At 44.0% G+C, this 24,018-nt stretch overlaps 1 protein-coding gene across 1 annotated transcript in view; it reads right to left on the minus strand.

Moving 5' to 3' along the window:
* AFF3 (ALF transcription elongation factor 3) overlaps positions 1-24,018 on the minus strand; it is a 474,009-nt gene that overhangs the window by 47,618 nt on the left and 402,373 nt on the right. Inside the window, exon 12 of the mRNA XM_024743692.1 lies at positions 29-215. Within this exon, the coding sequence (XP_024599460.1) occupies positions 29-215 (187 nt within the window). The remainder of the gene's footprint in view (positions 1-28; positions 216-24,018) is intronic.

Here is a 24,018-nt window from a genome sequence, read left to right on the forward strand (position 1 = left end):
AGGCGCTCAGAGGCCAGCGTGTCCTTACCTCAGGGCTGGAGTAGTGGGGAGGCTTGCTGCCCTCACTCTCGCTGGAGCTGCTCTCGGTCTCTGAGTCAGATCCCGAGCTGCTCTCCGAGTCGCTGGAGGAACTGCTGCCGCTGCTGCTGCTGCCGCTGCTGCTGCCCTTGCTGGAGGGCACGGAGGCCCTGCAGTTGGCCTGCGGGAGGCCGGCACTGTCAGCCCACGAGGCCCCGGGAAGGAAAGGGGAGGAAAGCCAAGTGAGCAAACACACATACACCACCGAGCGAGCTGTTGTTCCACCAGCCTGCGCATCTGTCAGCGTCACCTGAAGCTCCAGAGCCACTGTCAAGGTCAAAGCAGCCTCACAGTTAAAACAATGGATGCACAGAAATTAAATTGGGAGTGAAAGTCAGTGCCACTTGGTAATCAGGCGCTCGTCAGTGAGACTGGTTTGTGTGACCACTTTAGAGGGGAAGGTGGTGTAATTGCAGAAGGACTGTTTCTATTTTGCTCCTATTTCTGGGAATGGCTTTTCAAATGCATTCCTGATTCCAATCACCGACAAAAAGGCAAGGAAATCTAAAATGCTTGAAATATTTTGTAAAGAACGAAAATGCCTGTTTGCTTTATTTTAGGAAGTGGGCTGTGAGGAAGGGCACAGTGTCCTGCTCTGTGCTCTCACGGCCTGCTGGAAGGTTCCGGAGACGGCGGGACCGACAAAGTTGTCTTGCTTCCCACCTCTTCCTGCCCACAGAGTCGAGTTCTGTAGTCTTTACAGGAGCCGGCTTGCTGTATAAACAGTAATTTTCCTTTGAGCCCTTTATTAAAGAACTGAAGATCCCTCACTCACACACCTTTAAATATCCTAGACTTTAAAATTCAACCCCAGTACAGTGGCTTATAGCAATACTATTTTGAATTATACTCGATGTTCGTATCCCTGCTGAAATTTGCCAGAAAGTTACATACTCAAATTATAGACTCAAAGAGAACAGGAAACATGGACACTTCTCATGGTAATTAATTAACCACAAAAATTCAAATCACACACATCCACCCAAACAGTGAGCCAAAGAGAAAGTTTCAATACTCACATAATAGTCAACATCTTCAAAGTCCTTTATTAATTGCATTGAAACACACCTGACTGTTTTTTTGAGGTCAAGCTCTAAACCCAGAAAATGCAGTGACCACTTTTTAAATGTCGAGTCAGCAAATATCTGCTTGCCCCTTCCAGCTGGGACCACTGCTTCAACAGGATGAATGCGAGTGAAGGCCCAGGGCTGAGGGAGCTTGTCAGAGAGTTTATGGTCTCAAGTGCAAATCAGCCAGGACAAGGTAAAGGGCCCTTTTCACCCGCCCCTTAAATCTTTGACAAATGCTTTGCTCAAGGACAGAGTCTCATAAATCCTCAGTGTTGGGGCAGGGGTGGTGGTGGGGGGCGTTGTTTAAAACTCACTGGAACCTTGCTTCTCCCAGAGGAATGACAAGACAAGAAACTATCTTACAGGATGTACCTGAAAGTCAAAGCACTGTTTTGAACTGCAGGCTTAGGGAAAAATGGAGTTTGAACATAACCTTCCCTAGTGGTTTCTATTTCTTCTGCCAATGTCATGGTCCATACCTACTGTCTGACAAAATTCTTCAACGTCAGACAACATCTGCACCTTTACGCCTTGCCTGAGCCGCAACAATTCCTTTTCCAGCCTGCTGTTTGTTCTGGTGTTGAGTGAGGGATCCTGGATCTTTTTACAGAGGCTGGGAAGGGACGGTTAGTGATCAAAGGGTTGTAATATTTCTCTCTTCCCTTATGAACTAAAATCCATCTTTCCTGGCAGCTGAGTCGACATAGCTACTATCAATGGAGTCATTAAAAAAAAAAAAAAGGTTATTAGATTGTGACTGAACACGAACGGCTGGGATCCATGTTAACAGTGTGTCAGGAAGTCCCCCAAACACTGGGGGAAGACTCCAAAAACAAACAGACAAAAACCCACCCCAACCCAAACAAACCAACCAAAACGTAAAAACTCCCCAGAGCCAGGCAACACATGGTGGAGGAAAGAGGTCTGTCTCCCCGCCACACCCTGGAATGACATTTGCTGAAGACCAGGAAACTAAGAGAAATAAAGAGCATTTTGATTGGTTTTACATGATGGTCAAAGGCTTTGATCACCAAGCGGTACATTCCCGCACTTTCATTCCGACAACAAAGGACACTGAAGCCACTGCTGTGTGCACCTGGTTGCTGTGTTTGCGGCAGAGGCAGCAATGTGTGTGCAGTTCCCTGGGGCTTGCACCGCCAAGTGACTCTCTTTTGAAAAGCTGCCCTTTAATTTCTGGGAAAACGTCCATTAAACAGTTCCTGTGCCGCCTTCCTTTTCTGACTGCTGTCCTATCGTAATGAGACCCACTAGCCCAGCGAGACAGAGTCTCTGATCTGAATTAGATTGGCAGAAAAGCCTCAGAGTTTTATGTTTTCCTTCCTTAAATTAGGAAATTGACTTAAAACGACAGTTTTACTGGCGTAATTATTATTTGTTTTTGAAACCGTCGGGAGGGCCAATAATTTCAGGTTTTCCTCCTGCTTTGCTTTGAAGCGCTGTGAGGCCCCAGTCCTCTGGAGTCAGGGCTGAATACATTCATGTTTCAATGGTCCCGGTGGAGACAGTGTCGCTGGAAGCAATCCACGTCAAGGATGGGGGCAGGCTTGTGTGCAAGGGCTCTGGTGGTTCCAGTTGTGGGATCAAGATAACTACCCCTACCTGCAGAAAGCCTGCTCCATTAACTAGACTTTTTGTGGGTCTCTGGGGGACAGCTGGTCACTCAGGACTTGGCACAATGACTGCTCTCACCATGAGCGTGTGCAGTTGCTTTGCCTCTGCTGGGGGAGCTGCAGCAGCCAGGGTGGCAGAATAAAGAAGCCGGGGATGGTCATCACTGCAGATGAGAACTAACAGAAGGATGGGCTCAGTTAAGCCAGGAAGGCTCTTTGGAGTCATGGAATCAAGAAGATGGAAAAAGACATATCAGACAGGCCCTCCTGAAAGAAGACTTTAAGCTTTATATATTTAAAATTGCAAAGTTTGGTGTGCTTACTAGTTGTCACGTTTCCATACCAAAGACGCTAACAATTCTTTCAACTTAATTTAAAAAGCAACTTTTTTCTGAAATGATAACATGGATTGATTGACATGATGACACAGCATTGGACAATTTTTAGGAGAGTTCTTGGACCCTCTGCTATTTGAGGAACATGGTGCCACTGAAAACGTGTGGGCATGAAAACATCATTGAGGTCGTGGAATAAAAGGCTTTGTGTCACCAAACTTAGCACAGTGCCTGGGAATAATAGGTATTCACCTGTGATTACGAAATGAAAGAATCAATAGAAAAAAGTCTATCACTAGGTTAATGAGTTAAAGGAAAAAGGATTTAACCTTTCAAAAAGGTTACAATCTCTTTTTTCCAATAAAAAAACACTTAAGGGGATTTCAGCCCCTCTTGTGCTTTTCCAATGTTAACACCACTTCCTTGCACAGAATGTCTTTAAATGTACTCTAGATTTCATCTGCTATATAATATGAGCCCAGTTCTCCCCTGGATGGTTTATTTACTTCTGGTATTTTGATTTCATGAAATGTTTTGCTGGTTTTGTGAGTGGCCAAGACCAAATCCACGTTTGGGAGAGTCCCAGCTTTATTCTAAATGATCTGCTTCCTGTGTTCCCTCCTTTGGCTGCAGTGACACATTCTTTTCCGAATCTGGCCTGGGCTGAATCTGAATACAGACAGTAAAAGAAGAGGTCTGGAACCTAAATGCCTGCATCTTACAGGCATGGGTGCTCCTCCCAAGTATATTGTGGGGTCTGGGTAAATATCCAAAGTTGTTCACGAGCTTTGAACTAACAAGGAACTTGGAGGCAGGCTCTGTGCCTAGTGGGCACCACGTGGATGGCCGTGATGCCCAACAGCCTGTGGGCACGCCACTGGGATGGACGAAAGGTTAATAATTAGAAGAGGTCCCAGCTCCCTCTCATTCAACACTCCGGATGAACTCAACACATGCTTGATTTCTAAAGTGTAATCAGCGCCCTGGCAATGGTGTTCCTTTACTTGTTGGCATCTCTATTGACATGAACTGATCTAAAATTATAATCATATAATGAGACATGAAAATGGAAAGCTGGCACAAGGAGGTTCACTGATAGGACTGCTGGTCTTGTACTAAAAGTTTTTGTTAGCTCTGTAATACCTCCAGGAACAAGTCCTCTATTAAACACAGCTTTTGAAGCTCTTCATGGTCTGGCCTCAATCAAGTCTTCAGCCACACCTCATAGGGTGCACTCCCAAACCTTGTCTATCATAAATTTCTCACCGTTTTGACAACCTGTGTGCCTCTGCATGCGCTATTTTCTATGCTACGAAGCCCTCTCTCCCTTTCTTCTTCTGGGTACCTCCAACTCACTCTTCAGGACTTGGTTGCAAATGTTACCCTATTCTGTAAAGTTTTTCTCAATTCCCCCAGGAAGAGTTAATATTTCCTCCCCTGAGCCCCTTAGCACATCACCTATTTTTCTTTTGTAGCCCTTACCATACTAAGGATAGGAATTATCTACTTTATCCTTGCATCCCCAGTGCTAGCAGGCACCAGGATAGGAATTATCTACTTCATCCTTGCATCCCCAGTGCTAGCAGGCGGTGTGGCGTGAATAGGCTGTCAACAACGTTCAACTGAATGAATGAAAGAAAAATGATTCCTGACGCAGTAAGTCAGTGCATTTCATTACACTATGAAACAGCCCATGAGATGTTCATTTATTCACATATGGCGTTTCTCTGTTGCCTTGGGGCTGCCAAAGATTTCATAAAACAGATGACTTAGAGAGCTACTATCTATATCACCGGTTGAAAATCCAAAACCTACAGGGGTCAGGCAAGTAGCATAAATGAGTGAAGTGTCCAGTTATAAGAGAAACAAATGCCTAACACACGATGATAAAGACAGTGGACCCTTGGCTCCCCAGTGGGAAAGTGTCAAGCTGAACAGTCCTGACTGGTCTACTGCTTCCCCAGGCCAGCGGATCTCTGCCACGCGGAGATGAGAGCCAGTGTTACCAAATCCTTCAATTTTTTTTTTCAGAGGAAGCCCCAAATCCTGATGTTTATGTCAAATCTCCTGATTTTAAAATGCTGGTAACTAATTTGAGAGTTTTTAACAATGAAAAGTTTCATTTTATTTTTTGCAATGAGACACATCTGTAGGTCAGATGAGGCCTGTGGGGTACCAGTTTGAGACTCGCTAATCTATGCCTTACTCTTACACCTACTGAAAGCCTAAGGTGGTTCCACTTAGAAGAGACACAAAGAGACCACAACCAGGAGTTTCGCCTCTCTCAGGGATTCAGGTTCGCAGGGACAAACAAGAGGTTAGCCAAATACACTTATTCTCTCAGCCCGCTTATTTAAACATCTAAAATTAAAAAAAATTACTGATTCAACAAGAAAAATCTCAAATAAACGACCTAACCGTACACTTAAAGCAACTAGAGAAAGAAGAACAAAACCCAAAGTTAGTAGAAGGAAAGGAATCATAACGATCAGAGCAGAAATAACTGAAATAGAGACAAAGAAAACAATAGCAAAGATCAAAGAAACTAAAAGCTGGTTCTTTGAGAAGATAAACGAAATTGATAAGCCTTTAGTCAGACTCATTAAGAAAAAAAGGAAGAGGACTCAAATCAATAAAATTAGAAATTAAAAAGGAGAAGTTACAACGGACACCTCAGAAATACAAAGGATCATCAGAGACTACTACAAGCAACTATATACGCCAATAAAATGGACAACCTAGAAGGAATGGACAAATTCTTAGAAAGGTATGACCTTTCAAGACTGAACCAGGAAGAAAGAGAAAATATGAACAAACCAATCACAAGTACTGAAATAGAACTGTGATTAAAACTCTTCCAACAAACAAAAGCCTAGGACCAAATGGCTTCACAGGCAAATTCGATTAAACATTTAGAGAAGAGTTAACACCTACCCTTCGGAAACTCTTCCAAAAAAACTGCAGAGGAAGGAACACTCCCAAGCTCATTCTACGAGGCCACTATCGCCTGGATACCAAAACCAGACAAAGATATAACACAAAAAGAAAATTACAGGCCAATATCACTGATGAACATAGATGCAAAAATCCTCAACAAAATACTAGCAAACTGAACCCAACAACACATTAAAAAGAATCATATAACATGATCAAGGGGGATTTATCCCAGGGATGCAAGGATTCTTCAATATACGCAAGTCAACTGATGTGATACACCACATCAACAAAAAGAAGAATAAAAACTATATGATCATCTCAATAGATGCAGAAAACGCTTTTGACAAAATTCAACACTCATTTATGATAAAAACTCTCCAGAAAGTGGGCATAGAGGGAACCTACCTAAACACTATAAAGCCCATATACTATAAACCCACAGCAAACATCATTCTCAACGGTGAAAAACTGAAAGCTTTTCCTCTAAGATCAGGAACAAGACAAGAATGTCCACTCTCGCCACTATTATTCAAAATAGTTTTGGAATTCCCAACCTTGGCAATCAGAGAAGAAAAAGAAATAAAAGGAACCCAAATTGGAAAAGAAGTAAAGCTGTCACTGTTTGCAGATGACATGATACTATACATAGAAAATCCTAAAGATGCTACCAGAAAACTGCTAGAGCTCATCAATGAACTTGGTAAAGGTGCAGGATACAAAATTAATACACAGAAATTTCTTGCATTCCTATACACTAACAGTGAAATATCAGAAAGAGAAATTAAGGAAACAATCCATTTACCATTGCATCAAAAAGAATAAAATACCCAGAAATAAACCTACGTAAGGAGGCAAAAGACCTGTACTCATAAAACTGTAAGATAATGATGAAAGAAATCAAAGATGTCACAAACAGATGGAGAGATATACCATGTTCTTGGATTGGAAAAATCAATATTGTAAAAATGACTATACTACCCAAAGCAATCTACAGAGTCAATGCAATCCCTATCAAATTACCAATGGCATTTTACACAGAATTAGAACAAAAAATTTTACAATTTGTGTGGAAACACAAAAGACCACAAATAGCCATAGTAATCTTGAGAAAGAAAAATGGAGCTGATTTTAGACTATACTAGAAAGCTACAGTAATCAAAACAGTATGGTACGGGCACAAAAACAGAAATATAGAACAATGGAACAGGATAGAAAGCCCAGAGATAAACCCACGCTCCTATGGTCACCTAATCTACGACAAAGGAGGCAAGGATATACAATGGAGAAAAGACAGTCTCTTCAATAAGCAGTTCTGGGAAAACTGGACAGCTACATGTAAACAAATGAAATTAGAACACTCAAGAACATCAAACACAAAAATAAACTCAAAATGGATTAAAGACCTAAATGTAAGGCCAGATACTATAAAACTATTAGAGGGAAACATAGGCAGAACACTCTTTGACATAAATCACAGCAACATCTTTTTGATCCATCTCCTAGAGTAATGAGAATAAAAACAAAAATAAACAAATGAGACCTAATGAAACTTAAAAGCTTTTGCACAGCAAAGGAAACTATAAACAAAACGAAAAGACAACCCTCAGAATGGGAGAAAATATTTGCAAATGAAGCAACTGACAAGGGTTTAATCTCCAAAATATACAAACAGCTCATGCAACTCAGTATCAACCAACAAAACAACCCATTCAAAAAATGGGTGGAAGATCTAAATAGACATTTCTCCAAAGAAGACATACAGATGGCCAAAAAGCACATGAAAAGATGCTCAACATCACTAATTATTAGAGAAATACAAATGAAAGCTACAAGGAAGTTTCACCTCACACCAGTCAGAATGGCCATCATCAAAAAATCTACAAACAATAAATGCTGGAGAGGGTGTGGAGAAAAAGGAACCCTCCTACACTGTGGGTGGGAATGTAAATAGGTACAGCCACCGTGGAGAACAGTATGAAGGTTCCTTAAAAAACTAAAAATAGAGCTACCATATGATCCAGCAATCCCACTCCTGGGCATATATCTGGAGAAAACCATAATTCGAAAAGATACATACACCCCAATGTTCACTGCAGCACTATTTACAACAGTCAGGACATGGAAGAAAGCTAAATGTCCATCAACAGAGGAATGGATAAAGAAGATGAGGTACATATATATAATACAATATTACTCAGCCATAAAAAAGAACAAAATAATGCCATTTGCAGCAACATGGATGGACCTAGAGATTTTCATACTGAGTGAAGTAAGTTAGACAGAGAAAGACAAATATCATATGATATTGCTTATATATGGAATCTAAAAAAAAATGATACAATGAACTTATTTATAAAACAGAAAGAGTCACAGAGGTACAAAACAAACCTATGGTTACCAGGGGATAAGGGGGAGGAGGGATAAATTGGGAGACTGGGATGGACATATACACACTACTATATATAAAATAGATAACTAATAAGGACCTACTGTATAGCACAGCAAACTCTACCCAATACTCTGTAATGACCTATATGGGAAAAGAATCTAAAAACGAGGGGATATATGTATATGTATAACTGAATCGATTTACTGTACACTGGGAACTAACACAACATTGTAAAGGAACTATACTCCACTAAAATTTTTTTAAAAATTTATCAAGTGGAAAGGAACCCTCTCTCAGTACTTCCCACCTCCAGCTCTGATTAATTGTATCAAAAGATGATGAATGAAACAACCAAGCAGGTCTCTTCTATAGTCACTGCCCATTTTATCACCCAGTCAAATTAGGCATTACTTAATTTAGTTAAAAACCATTATTGTGGAAATTAAGCTCTGATTTTAAAAGTCTGTGTACCAAAGCTAGAAAGAACAGGTATATAGATAGCCTTGTGAGAAAAATGACTCAAATAAGTGCGGTTCTAAAAATGTTAAGGATAAAAAGGTGGGTGGTTCTTTAAATTTATGTTCAGAGTAAATGGCATGGGGGTGAGGGATGATACTGGTGTGACCTTTGCTGAGAATTCACTTGGTGCCAGGTACCGCAGAGCCATAGCATGTGTGTTTGTGTGTGTGTGTGTGTGTGTGAGAGAGAGAGAGAGAGAGAGAGACAGAGAGACACACACAGAGAGAGAGAGAGAGAGAGAGAGAGAGAGAGAGAGAGATTGAGAGAGAGAGGGAGAGAGAGAGAGAGAGGAGGGACTTGATAGACACTCAGCCAGGCAGAGAGCTTAGAACAGAGGAGTCACCTTCTCCCAGGAGAAAAGTGTAACTGTCAGAAACCATACAGAATCATAAAAAGTAGATGAAATCAGCTATGAGAAACTGTAATGCAAGTTACAATACCACTTGTTGACAATGCAAAAACTGCACGTTTTTCATTAATCTACAAAATCAAACCAAGAAAAGTTCTACAAATAAATCAGAAAGGAGCACCCAGACCCCAGGGGAACACAACAGCCATATCCCAACACAAAATAGCAACTCAGGACAATGGACAATACCTCCCTCGAGACCAGAGACCCTCAAGATTTCTGTAGTTGTTACTTTATGCCTTGGTCTCCTTCTTACAGGGTAGGTATTATTCTGTCTCCTTCTAGGTAGGGACAATAAGGATCCTAATAAGGGACAGAGCTGAGATTCTATTTCTAGAAATTTACCCTATGAAAATAATCAGGTATGTTTAAAAACATTTATCTACAAGGATATGGGCTCTTATCGTATTTGCAATAGGAAAGGATTTGTAAACAACCAAAATGCCCAACACTAGGGGATTATACACCCTTATGAGAATACTTTTCAGTACTATGTAGTCATTATAAACATATTAGAGTGGGCTTCCCTGGTGGCGCAGTGGTTGAGAGTCCGCCTGCCGATGCAGGGGACACGGGTTCGTGCCCCGGTCCGGGAAGATCCCACGTGCCGCGGAGCGGCTGGGCCCGTGAGCCATGGCCGCTGAGCCTGCGCGTCCAGAGCCTGTGCTCCGCAGTGGGAGAGGCCACAACAGTGAGAGGCCCACATACCGCAAAATAAACAAACAAACCAAAAAAACCATATTAGAACAGAATATTTACTGTTGTGAAAAATTCTCACTCTGTATTTGTGAAGCAATGGGCTTTCCAGTCATCTGAGGGCAGAGAAATAGATCAGGACCTACTTAAGTGTTAAACCCTGCTTTTTCCCTGGGACAGAGGATGGGGTTTCGCTGACTCAGGGTTTTGCTTAAGAATCAGAGGGTCCCACTGTCTGTAAACAGGCTCTGACAAGGGATTATTAAGAACACAGACTGTGTAAGTCTTCTTGACTGGATATGTGAGGTCCAAGCGTAAAAGGATTGAGGTGTAAGTACTTCGTTACAACCTCCAAGGGCACCTGGGGTACACCCGTTCCAGCTTTGTCTCAGCTGTGTTTCTGAATTCTTTGCCAAATTAGTGGAGGACCTCACAGGATATCTGTACATGGTCTTTCCCTGACAGTCTGCTGGCTACAAAGTAGCATGATCGTAATTACATAAAAAATTTATACAGAGAACAAAACACTGTAAGGATATATACTCAAATGTTAACTGTGGATACTTTCTGATGGTGGAATTACAAGGACAAATATTTTGTGAACTTTCTTATTTTTTCCAGTTCTTCATTTTTTCACCGACAGAACATATGCTACCTTTTAAATGTCTATTTCATTGTGGAAGATGATTCTACTACTATATAATTGAATTTAGCTTGCTACTATTTTAGTTAGCATTTTGGGAAGATCTATGTTTATAGGTGAACTTGACATATATTTACATTGATCTATTTTATATTTGCGGGCAATTTTTGGCAGGTTTTGCATCACGGTGGTTTTAGCTTAAAGGAATATATGGGATAGTGTTTTACCTTTCATAGTGTTCTATCTATAAGAAAAGCTTATCTAGTATGAGAATTATCTGTTCCTTGAAAGTTTAGAACTTATTGCCAGTAATAACACCTAGTCATAAAGTCTTTTAGAATGCCAGTTCTTCGGTTTATTCTACAATTTATTTCTTGGTTTGTCCATTTCTTGTCAATTCTGTTAATATTTTTTTCAAAAAATTCTATTTAATTTATATTTTCAAGTTTATCCTACAAAATTTATATAATAGTCTCTTAAAATAAAAAATTGTATTTATTCTAAATTTTGTTTTCTCTTCCCTTTTTCTTTATTATATTTTGCCAAGGGTTTGTCTATTTTATATTATTTTCAAAGAAACAGCTCTTGATCTATATAATAATTGGACTATTTTCTGGCCTTGCTTCCTTCTACATTTTTCAGGATTACTTTACAATACTTTTATAAACTTCTTGAACTTCTTGAGTTGTTCATCTTGGCTATTTAAAAAACTATTTATTTATTTATTTGGCTGCACTGGGTATTAGTTGCGGCACATGGGATCTTTTAGTTGCGGCATCCGAGCTCTTAGTGTGGCGTGTGGGATCTAGTTCCCTGACCAGGGATCAAACGTGGGCCCCCTGCATTGGGAGCGTGGAGTCTTAGCCACTGGACCACCAGGGGAGTCCCTATCTTGGCTATTTTTATTCTTTCTTAATAACGGAAGCTTTGGGAACTATCATTTTGCCTTTGAACATTCCTATGGTTGCAGGTGATCATCCTCATTATGCTGTTTTTCATTTCTTTACTTTCTAAATAGATTGTTGTAGTAGTTTCAAATCTTCCTTTAATCAAATAGTTATTTAGAAGATTGCTCTTCAGTACCAGATGACAATTAAGAAGGATAAACATTATGTTTAGGTCCAAAAATAAGCATGGGGGATATAGTTTAGCCTATGTAAAAACTTCAGGCAGGATGGCGGCTTCAGCCTGAAGGGAGACTCCAAGGGCTCAAGTAAGACAATCTGTTAAAGGTAAGAAAAAAGGGGCAGGGAACTAGGATGGGAGTAGGGAATGGCTTGGGGAAGGGATTAAGGTCATAAAGAAGACGTGTTCAGCATGGCACATATCCTAAGGTCTCTGAACATTTCTGCTGGTCTTAGGGGAGGATAAACGTCAACAGAACTTGCCACATTCAGCAGGAGAGAAATCCAGTAATATAGGAGGTCTATAAACTTGGACATAAATCATGCCTCATATTTCAAAGCTGATCCCGTGGTAGCATATGGAATACTTTGTGTTACAAGCCAAAGAAACCAGAAATCCTCCTGACCAGTCAATGGGGCCATTTACATAGTTCTATCAAGGAATGAAGAACTAATGCGCAAATTCCAATTTTATGAAAGGCTTTGGAACATAAGGCTTGATCATCAAGTTCAAACACCAGAGAGCACAGATGTCACCTCACGGGGCCCTTGTCATGTTCCAGATTTCTGACCTTTATGACATCAAATGTTACAAATGACAGTAAGCCATTCATTCTTTTTTTTTTTTTTTAAATTTTATTTATTTTTGGCTGCATTGGGTCTTCGTTGCTGCATGCAGGCCTTCTGTAGTTGCGGCGAGTGGGGGCTACTCTTCGTTGCAATGCACGGGCTTCTCATTGCGGTGGCTTCTCTTGTTACGGAGCACAAGCTCTAGGTGTGTGGGCTTCAGTAGTTGCAGTGCGCTCAGTAGTTGTGGCTCGCAGGCTCTAGAGCCCAGGCTCAGTAGTTGTGGCGCACGGGCTTAATTACTCCACTGCATGTGGGATCTTCCCGGACCAGGGATTGAATCTGTGTCCCCTGCACTGGCAGACAGATTCTTAATCACTGCACTACCAGGGAAGTCCCGCCATTAATTCTTAACCAGCTGTCTGGTGCTCTGCTTCCTTAGCTTAGAGGGGTACCATGGTTTGGGAAATCTGTTTGAACAGCACCAAAACATTCCTTTAGGATTCCTGAGGTTACAGCATTACTGCCCAACTAATAATACTTGCTAAGGAATGTCAGTTCTTCTGTTCTGGGGTCAGCCCTGCTTTTGGATTTACCTGATTTTCTTTTTAGGGATGGGTGAAGAATTTTCTCTTCCAGATGAACCAAGAGAAAAAAAAGTTATTGCTTGGAGTTCTGGGTCATATTTGGAACAAAGTTTTACTTTCAGTTGACTAAAGACCCACATGTGACCCAACCAAAGACGATGACATTTCACAAATAAAGGAAAAATACAATAATGTACAAATATTCATTGGTTCCCAAACAGTCCTGGACCTGTTGATATTTTTTTCTGTTTCTAAAACATTTAATTAGTTTACTTTAAAATAAAGGCCTGTCGGAGAACATTCTCCACCCAGCTATCTTCTCTGGACTGAAGGCTTTGAATGATCAAACCTTGGGCCCCCTGCATTGGGAGCATGGAGCCTTACCCGCTGGACCAACAGGGAAGTCCCATCTATGTTTAATCTTCTGAGGAACTATCAGACGGCTTTCCAAAGCAGTTGTTCCATTCTGCATTCCCAGCAGGAGGGTATGAGGGTTCTAATCTCTCTACATGCCTGCCAACACCTGTTACTGTCCATCTTTATGATTCTAGCCATAGTGGTCGGTGTGGAGTAGGAACTCGTGTGATTTTGTTGAGCGTCTGTCTCATGATATTGGGCATCTTTTCATGTACTTATTGGCTACGTGTGTGTCTTCTTTGGACAATGTCTATTTAAGTCCTTTGCCCTTCAAAAATTCTTCATTAATGAATTATAATAGTTCTTTATATAATCTAAATAAAAGTCCCTTGTCAGATATACAATTTGAAAATATTTTCTCCTGTGTGTGGGTTGTCTTTTCCCTTTCTTTCTTTTTTTTTTTGTAAATTTATTTATTTATTTATTTTTGCTGTGTTGGGTCTTCATTTCTGTGCGAGGGCTTTCTCTAGTTGCAGCGAGCGGGGGCCACTCTTCATCGCGGTGCGCGGGCCTCTCACTGTCGTGGCCGCTCCCGTTGCGGAGCACAGGCTCCAGACGCGCAGGCTCGGTAGCTGTGGCTCACGGGCCCAGTTGCTCCGCGGCATGTGGGATCTTCCCAGACCAGGGCTCGAACCTGTGTCCCCTGCATCGGCAGGCAGATTCTCAACCACTGCGCCACCAGGGAAGCCCTTCCCTTTCTTGATGATATTGTTTGCAGCAAAAACACTTTAATTTGGATGTAGTCCAATTAATCTAATTTCTTGTCCTTACTTGACTACTTTTAATAGTAATAAGTGCTTGAATTTATACGGTTCGTTAACATTTTTCAAAGCATTTTCTTTTCAAGTCCCTCCTCTGAACCTCACGATAAACCTATAAAGTAGCAAAGTCATTATGTCTACTTTACAGAGGGGAAAACAGAGAGATTAAGTGACCTACTCAAGGCTGCACACCTAGTTAGTGGAGGAGAGAGGCTGCAACCCGGATCTTAGGCTCCTAATGCTAACCTCTACTCTGTGTACAGCCAGACTTTCCCAGCAAGTGAGATAAATTATCAGCCTTTCTGGCCTCAGCCACATTTAGTGAATTTTTACCACGTGAGGCAGAATGTTGGGTAGGCTTTAGAATCAGATGGACAGACCCAGATGGACATTTGACCTCCTCTGCTTGCTGGCTGTGTGACCTTGGGGAAGTTACTTAACCTCTCTGAGACTCAGCTGCCTCGCTGGATTAACGAGGTAATCACAGTGCTGACCTCACAGGGCTGCTAGGTGGACCAAATGAGAACATGCTTGTAATGTTCTTAGCACAGTGCAGAGCATGTCGCAAGGGCTCAATACCTAAGGGTAATACTGGTCTTTAATTTTTAAGAACTCTAATACTTCTTCCAACATGGCAGCCCAAACAAACAGGAATTCCTCCAGTTCACTGGCGTTCTTAACTCACTTCACCCATCTGGTCACTCCATGGGGTTATAAAATGTCTGATCAGGAAAACACCTGGGAGATTAGCTACTCTTGTCTCCCCAGAAAAGGAATGTCCAAAATGACTCAGCAAATGAGCTTTCCAACACAACTTCTTAGAAGTCTCCTATTTCCGTAAACCTGGCTGTTTTAGTGCAGAGCTCCAGACGGCTGTGGCCTTGAACGAGGTCAAAGGCAGCTCCCAAGGGAGGCTGGCGGGGCTCAGAGAGACTGGTGGCTCCGGAATTGTGTCTGGCTCTTGAAAACACTCCTCCTAACCTCATCTCCATAGGAATAAACCAATTCCATTTCGCTTCTGTGTTTAAAGCAAATAAAGTGAGCTTCTGAATGTCGGCACGATGTGGTGTTTAATTTGCATCTCACCAAGGAACGCAAGACTTCAGGACGATGAGCACAAGTTTATGGAAACCAAATGACAGCAACTGAGACACAGACCTGTGGCCGCACCCGCTCAAGCTGTGAGCTTGCGAGCTGTCGTACACCAGGCTGGGTTCGCTCCTCAGATAAGGACTCTCAGGGCAAATGTGTAAAGTATTATTCAGGTGTTTCTGCGGGAAGTGCCGTGCAGAAGGGCCTTCTGAAAGGCTATGTAATAGAGCATAGCTGACAGGCTGTGTGTAGTGACAGGGAACAGGGATGACAACTAAAATAAGCAAAAACACAGTCAGGAAGGACACGCAGGCCTCATGTGAGAAGCCCCAGGGAGGGGCGTTTCCAGGCTCCGAGGCCTCATCAAGGACCCAGGTTCTTTCCATCTTCTCTCACTGCCATCCTTGGCTTGTCTGCAGGCTGACGCCCCTCACGGCCCTCAGAGAGCTGCTACGGTCATCACTCATGGCTGACCATGTCCAGAGAAAGCAATGGTCCTGTCTTATTTCCCTCGTTACACAGACTACCCATCATGTCTCGCTGGGCTTGCACTGTGTCACATGACCACGACTAAACCAGTTCCATAGCAAGGGTAATAAGACCACGAAGACTGGCTTGGACCAATCAAGAGTCCTTTCTTAGGACTGGAGCCTAACCAGCCTCCCCTGAACAACCTGCAGCTCAGGGCAGGGGGAACCGAATAGAGGGTTCTCTCTGTAAGGAAGTGAAGGCCGCCTCTTGGACAGGCCATCATACAGCCTGCTCCATCCAGGAGGTCCTGGACACATGCCACAAACCCAACTTCCCAGCTACCTGCTATATGATCATCAAGGTGAGCTGGATGGCTCATCCCAGCTGAGGTTCAAGGAGAGTGAGGCAGCCTGGAAACCTTCACACCTGGGTTGTAGTCATTCCCTGAAGGTCTCCACCTCTCCATCTATTAAGACATGGGCTTGGACCAGATGACTGCTAAGGTCCCTCTCACTACTAATATTCTTTGTAATTAAAAACCCGGTGACCCTCATTTTAGTTACCTATCCCTAGAAATGCCTAATACCAAAATTTCTAACTAGAAGGTATGTTCATTTCTATGCAATTCTTTTCCTTTCCCCCATTCAGGGTGATGAGCCGTGGGGAAGCCAAAAGAGAACCAGAGAACATTGGAGCCAAAAGTCACGATGACTTGTTACTGCCAGTTAGTCCGGATTGGACGATAACATGCTGTCCTGTGTTTTCTTCCTGGCTGTGCAGGGAGTTACTGTGTAACAGCTGAGCATATGCCAAATGCGTAGCTCTGCTACGTCTGCAAGCCCAGGTAATCGCAGACATTCTTTTGACAACCACGCACTGAGCCTCTGATTCATCAGGCGCCGTGCTGGGAGCTGGAGATTTCTTATCTTGCCACGTGTTGACTGCATGGATGAGCTGAAGGCAGTATCTGCCTGAAGCCGGTCACATCCAGAGCATCTTCATGTAGTTTTAGGTCAATGGGGGTTTCTCTGCCATTTAGAATCCGCCCAGCTCCTTCCCTTGCACTGTAGCTTTGCACTTCACCTGCCCGGCACTGTTCTGAGCGTCCTGGGGGAAAGAAGCACCGTGCTAATCCATGCCCTCAAATGTGGAGGGCCTAGAACAAAGTTCCAAAGAAGACAGTGTAAGTTAAGTGCTAAATTCTGCGATAAAATTCTTAGTCCTAAGAATACAGAGGCCGGGAGAATAAGGAGGGCTATAGCGTTTTCAGGTAGGAGTCCATGGAGGAAGTGAGAGCTAAGCTGGGCCCTGACCACAGGCAGGATTTCTCTGGGAGATTAGAAGCAAAACAAGCCTCAGGGCAAGGGAGTGGGATAATGGCGCGAAGCCAAGGCCGACCGAGAGATGGAGACCCACCAGGGCGGGTGTGTAGGGGGAAGCAAAACAGGCTCAGACCAGCAGGTGGAATCATTTATCCTTCTTTCTAGTTTACAGAGTCCAGTACCAAGTAGCCCTTTAATTAATTAATTTATTTAGGTCCCAGCAGCCCGCGCCTGTGATCCAGCCTCTCCCTCGATAGTCTGAACAGCGAACCGGGTCCCGGGAACCCTGGAGCCTGAGGCCTGTGGGCTCGCGCATGCGCAGTTCACGCCCAGCACCCGCCCTCAGGTATCCGAGTTCTCCAGGACCACGTGGACACGATGGCCCCTCCCACGAAGCTGGATTCCGCGGATCTCCGCAGTCTAGCCCTTCTACTTAGGCACACGGGTGATGATGAAAAGAGCTGGAAAAATAGACTGGGATCGACTGATTTCCTGGACCAGGTGAAGTAAAGTTCTGTAAGCCAACATCCTATGTAATTTAAAAGAGTAGAGACTATTCTGAGTGGGACACTCTTGAGAAAAACACTGGACCAGGAGTCTCGGTGCGGGCGTGGCTAGAGGGGGGGGGCAGATGAGTCAGGGAGGGGCGGTCCCCTCCAAACAGTGTGGCCCCTGCCAACACAGGGGCTGCGCCCCCAAGAGAACACTTGGTGAGACCTCATGGTTGAAAGCAACCCCCATGCACAGAGGCCGGGAACAGCTGACCCTGTGAGAGGGAAATGACCACGAGGACATTCTAGTCAAGGAAAGGCACGTTCGGGCCAAGCCTTTGTTTCTTTACGGTTTGCTGAACGTGGAAAGGTGCTTTCTGGGCAGGCTGAGCAAAGGGGGAGAACAGAAGAGCGGGGGAGGTAAGCAAAGGAAGGGGGAGCAGAATAAACTAGAATGTGGGCAATATAGTTTTATTCGCTTTATTATTCCTGGGTACGGTGCCAAGTTAGCCTGGGTCCTGTGACTCCCCAGCTCCACCATCGTGGAGACTGTGAGCAATCCTGCTTCACAAACGCCGCCTGCTAAAGGGAAAAGAATACCAAGCACCGTGCCCCAGGCCACTCAAACTTTAAGGCCAGGCCCAGCCCGACGTGATGATCTCTCCCGGGAGGGTCTGAACGGTCCTGTGCATCAGCTGGGGACGAGCCAGGCCTGCAGAGCTGCAGCCTGTTCTTTCACTGGACACCAGGATGGAGTGAGGAAATGCAGTCAAGGCCCCAGCAGGCTCTGGGGAAAGGCAGGGGGACTGCACCTTGTCCCAGGGACACTCCCTGCCTGCAAACCGGTTTGTCTCCTTGGTCAGAATCACTCTGCTTCAAAGGTAGTCTCACTTTTCTTTTCCCCGAGGAGGAAAAAAGGAGTGAGGGGATTCACAGGAGAGTTTTGATAACAGGAGGAAGAGAGGGCAGGGGGAAGGTCTGTAACCAGATGTCAGAGCACGGCTGGCAGTGTGTGTCTCGCATGATTCCAAGCAGCAAAATGCATTTGGTTCCTCAGAGTGTCACCTGAGAGAAGGCACTCCATGAGGATCTTAAGACCTTAAAAGACAGGCCTTTCCTGATGCTGAATAAGGGCAGTGACCCGGCTTCCCTAAGCCCTGGAGCCAGGACCTGACACATACTTTGCAGGGCTCACTGCAAAACGAGTATGTGAACCTCTTGTTCAGAAGGCAGGGAAACAAGTGTCGTTATAAGCACTAAGACATGGAGGCCTTCTTTCTTCCGTGGCCTCTCAGTATGCTACCGCATTTTTTATTTGCTATTTCATGCCATGCCCTCTGAGCCCTAGGATACTTGTGGGGTGAGTATAATCCCTCACGGGCATTGGGGGGTCTTATCAGGTGGTGCCCTGGCCGGGGGGTTGTGAAATTGAGCCAGGCGTCTCCCCTTCCCGTAGGCCCACTGCCCCAAATCAACATGGGCATGGGGTAACCTCCGAGGGTATTGTGACCTTTGCACCAGGACGCATGAGGCACCTGGATCGGGTCGCGGGAGGAGGCTCGCCCCCAAAGAGCTGCCCACTGAAGACCCCGGTGCTGCCAGCTTGGAGCGGAAAGGGCTTTGCGGTGCCCTGGGCGTGCTACCCTACGCCGACCCCAGGTGTGTCCATGCCCTGCTGGGGGTGCAGGAAGGCAGCAGTTACCGTGTAGGTTGGAGAGGGGAGCGTTAGATGGGACCAAGGCACCAGGCAGGGATGCAGACGTCTGAGAACCCGTCGCAGGAAGGAGGGTCTACCCACGGGCCAAGGCTCCAAGCCCCTGCCGCACGCTCTGTCGTCCCACTGGACTTCGCTCACAAAACACAGATTCAAGGATCAAACTCTTGAGAATTTCAAGAGGACAAGTGCAGAGCATTAAACCGAGTGTGGACCCTCCAAGCATGGGGCTGTATGACCACATGGGTCAGCGGCCCATGAAGCTGGTCCTGCCCAGAGCGCAGCTTTCTTCTACCTTTGTCCTCCTCTGAAACAAAATGCCCAACACACAGGCTGTCTTTCTGGCTCCTGGGGTGGGTGGAGGTCCAGTGCCTGCTTATAATCTACCCAGTTACCTATCTGCTTGAATGCCTCTACTTGCTCGCTACTGTAAAGGTGGAAGAAAATTTTGCAGACTGTCTTCAGGTAACCGAGGTGGTGACAGCTTTGGAAGCTCAAAGGAGGCTCTGTGGAGACAGGCTTTTCAATAAGTCGGAGTCCCATGTAATTAAAATAATCTCGAATTAAAATTGCCACTTCAGTCATTGCTTTTATGTTATAATATTTACTACCATTGCCACTGTGTAACTTATCTCATTAATTACATTTGGAAAAACGTTAGGCAATGAATAATTAATGTGATGTGATAACTGAGGGAATAACAGTGATTATGACACAGAGCTTGAAAGAAAGTGTCACCCACACGCAGTCCCGTTAATGAGAACCTCGCAGCCTGACGGCCACGTGCTGGGAGGTGATGCTCTGCGACCATCACCAGCTATTTTTAGAGGTCGACACAGAAATCTCCTTGGTCTCCTCGCAGGCGTGGAAACAGGTCAGGAATTCTCCTCTGTGGCAGCAAAAAAAAAAAGCTTCTACTTTATCGAACCAGACATTCCTTGGTACAAATAACTCAGCAAAATATAAATTATAAATGGCATCAAAAGGTCAGCATGGCGCTGAGGCAGTGGCCTGTGCCTCGTAGAAAGTGGAGCCTGATGTCTTCCATCGGGACACGGATGGTGGGTGGGGACGGGGGTGGAGGGGCAGGAGTTCAGCTGGATGGCTTTGACCTGTAAATGGTACCAACCCTCACTCAAATTTCCAAACAGGCCAACGCTTGCTACAAGGAAGACACACACTCCACATGCACAAAGATACATAATAGGATGAAGAATCAAAAAGAATCCTTGAGCACTGTCCTATTGGGAGTGAGACGCTTATGCTACTGTTGGAAAAGAGAGAAAATTCGTTTTCAAGGAAGCTCTCTAGGAGAGTGAGACAGAATTTTGATTTAAGCTGCATTCACAGTTTATATACAGATGGCCCTCTAAGATCTTGACACTTTCTGATGTAATTTCCAACAAAGATCAAATACTTTCACAGAATACTTTTTTTAATGGTCTTTCAATCAAAATATGGTATCTGTAGGTTTGCCAGACAAAATACAAGGCACCCTGTGAAATCTGAATTTCAGATAAACAATGAATAATTTGCAATATTAGGGACATACTTATACCAAAGTCATTTCTGTGTTTTTATTTGCTAAATCTGACAATCTTAGGTTTGTGATCTTTCCTATCCACCCAATGTAGAAACGTCTGGTGCCAAGCGCTGAAGACACGCTCCTGGAATGTCTGTGGATGAATTACTGAAGGAAGATGCATGACATGTGGCAAACAGCATCACCATTAGGTAACGTGCAGGGATTTCCTGCCTGAAGTTTTGCAAAGTGCCTTATGGGTCACTTGACAGGATCCAAGATGGAATGACATGTGAGAGGATTAATTACAACTAATCACACATTGGGAAGTTTGGGGACCTGGGAGTTCATATCTCAGGTTGCCAAAGCTGTATTTTAAGAGCAATGTAATACAACAGACATTTTGATGGAGGAACAGTCAGAAGATAAAAGGATGATAAGATATGGTCTGTTTCAAAGTCACAAAATTCAGGGATAGAATGGTGCCTTTTAAAGCTTTTGAATGAGCTGAAAGGGATGAAAAGTGAGCCTTATGTAATCACTTTCCCAGTGAAACAAAACTTGTTTACAACTGCAACACTGCCAGCTAATTTAGAATCTTAAGGTGGCCATACGAATAGATTAGAACTTCTATAAAAAGAAATGTACCAGAGCGGGTGGAGAGACGGCCCATACCAAAGGGCCTTCAGTGCATCCCGATGGCCAGGCTCCACCTGCCCTGAGCTGTGTGCTGCTGCATTTGGAAAACAGACATTGGAAAATGTTATTTTATTAACAGAACAGGCTTGGTGATAATGCTGGAGTTAATAAAGACATGCCCTACATGGAGTGTTTCACTGAAAGAAAGTGGGATCTGTAAACCTAGAGCTGACTTCTCAAGCTCCGGCTTGGGAAGTTTTCATTCTCATACTACATACAAGGTAGAAACTTCCCTTGGAAAGCAATTCTATTCCTTTAGACCCTATTAGACCTTCCTACTGCCCTGGATGCAGCTTACCCTTTTTAGAATAGGTAGAGAGGATGGAGAGGTAGGTGAGGTTGATGGCACACACCAAGTTTTACTTGGGGTCTGCTCATGGGGGCAGAAACATGACTCCTCAGAAACATGACCATTGCAAGGGGCGAGCTCATCAAGATACAAGTTTCCTGGAGAAGCTCTGCCTCGATTCTAGACTTCCAACAGATGACCTTCCTCAGAAAGCTCAGAGAGAAAAATAACACCATAGCTACCATGGGGATGCATCGCACGAAGCTCAGAAAGGGGAAGGTTAACACGCCGACACGTTAAACAGTAACTGAAGTCATGACAATGGTGATAGCAAATGGGAAATGGCCTACAGTAGCTATCCACTGCTGGTGTGCAAACACCTGTCATGGAACCAAAGAGAAGACCTTAAGACACCATCTTCATACTTCCCTCCAGAAGTTTATCAGCTAATGAAGGATGTGAGGCCAGTGGAAGAAGGATGACAGTCCTGGGGAGAATGGATGGGGATGCTTTAACACGGTTATGACACAGCAGAAGGGCCCGTACCTTGGAGGAAAGGGAGAAGCCTGGTGGGTCCTGGGCTCACCTCATGGAGGGGCTGACCTGTTAGGGGACCCAGGGTTTCAAAAGGGACAGTGGAGCTGAGATGGAGGAGGGCATTTCAGGAGGAAGCAGTCACGAGCTAAGTCTGGAAGACGAGGAAGGCCTGCGCGCTGTTGCAGGCTGTGGTGGAAGGCTCAGTCCAGGAGTGAAGGCTCCCGGGAGGGGCCTGGACGTGGGAGCCTCTCCCTCGGCCCTCCTACTAGCATTCTAGAAACGCAGGGAGCCTTCTTTCTCAAAGAACTGCAGCCCCGAGTCAGTGAAAGGATGGGAACATATGTATATATATAACTGATTCATTTTGTTGTAAAGCAGGAAACTAACACACCATTGTAAAGCAATTATACTCCAATAAAGATGTTAAAAAAAAAAAAAAAAGGATTCAGTTGGGTTCCCCCTCACTGGGGGCCTGATTCCTGTGTGAACTCTTGCCTATAATGCCACCCACTCCAAACAAATGTTCTTTAATCTCTTCCCCATCTGCCTTCGTAACAGGAGCTTTTTATTCCATAGTTAGAAATAAACGGCTAAGATTGAAAATGTTTCCTAACACTGACTGACACATATTCAAAATTAGTAATAATTAGGGTGGACATATAATTTATGGTCTAAACCAGGACATTTTGTTTTTTTAAAAAAATTGTGGTAAATTACACATAAAATAAAATTCGCTATCTTGGCCTTTTTTTTTTTTTGCGGTACGCGGGCCTCTCACTGTTGTGGTCTCTCCCGTTGCGGAGCACAGGTTCCGGACGTGCAGGCTCAGCGGCCATGGCTCACGGTCCCAGCCGCTCCGCGGCATGTGGGATCCTCCCGGACCGGGGCACGAACCCGTGTTCCCTGCATCGGCAGGCGGACTCTCAACCACTGCGCCACCAGGGAAGCCCTATCTTAGCCATTTTTAATCGTACAATTCAGTAGCATTAAGTATATTCACGTTGCTTTGCGACCATCACCACCCTCTATCTCCAAAACTCTTTCCATCTTACAAACCAGAAACTCCATACCCATTACACACTAACTCCCCATTCTCCCCTCCTGCAGCCCCTGATGCCCACCATTCTACTTTCTGTCTGGATTTGCCGGCTCTACATACTTCATATAAGTGGAATTACACAGTTTTAATCTTTTTGGAGCTGGCTTATTTCACTTAGCATAATGTCCCAAAGTATATCATGCAGCACATGTCAGAATTTCCTTCTTGTTTTAAGGCTGAATAATATCCCACTGTATGTAGAGACCACTTTTTTTTTTTATCCATTCATCCATCTATGGATGCCTGGGTTGCTTCTACTGCTTGGCTATTGTCAGTAATGCTGCTATGAAAGTGGGTCTGCAAATAATCTCTTGGAGATCCTCCTTTCAATTCTTTGGGATATATATCCAAAAGTGGAACTGCTGGATCATGCAGTAATTCTATTTTTCATTTTTTGAGGAACTGTCATTTTTTACCTATAATGGCTGCATCATTTTACATTCCCACCAACAGTGCACACGTTGTTCCAGTTTCTCCACAACCTTGCCAAAACTTGATGTTTTCTGGGATTTTTTTTTTTTTTTTTTTTTTTTTTTTTGTTTTGGGGCCTATTTTTTTTTTTTGATAGTAGTCATCCTAATGGGTGTGAGGTGGTAACTCCTGGTGGTTTAAATTGGGA

This window comes from Neophocaena asiaeorientalis, unplaced genomic scaffold (genome assembly GCF_003031525.2).
Source record: "Neophocaena asiaeorientalis asiaeorientalis breed wild unplaced genomic scaffold, Neophocaena_asiaeorientalis_V1.1 scaffold114, whole genome shotgun sequence".
NCBI classification, from domain to species: Eukaryota; Metazoa; Chordata; class Mammalia; order Artiodactyla; family Phocoenidae; genus Neophocaena; species Neophocaena asiaeorientalis.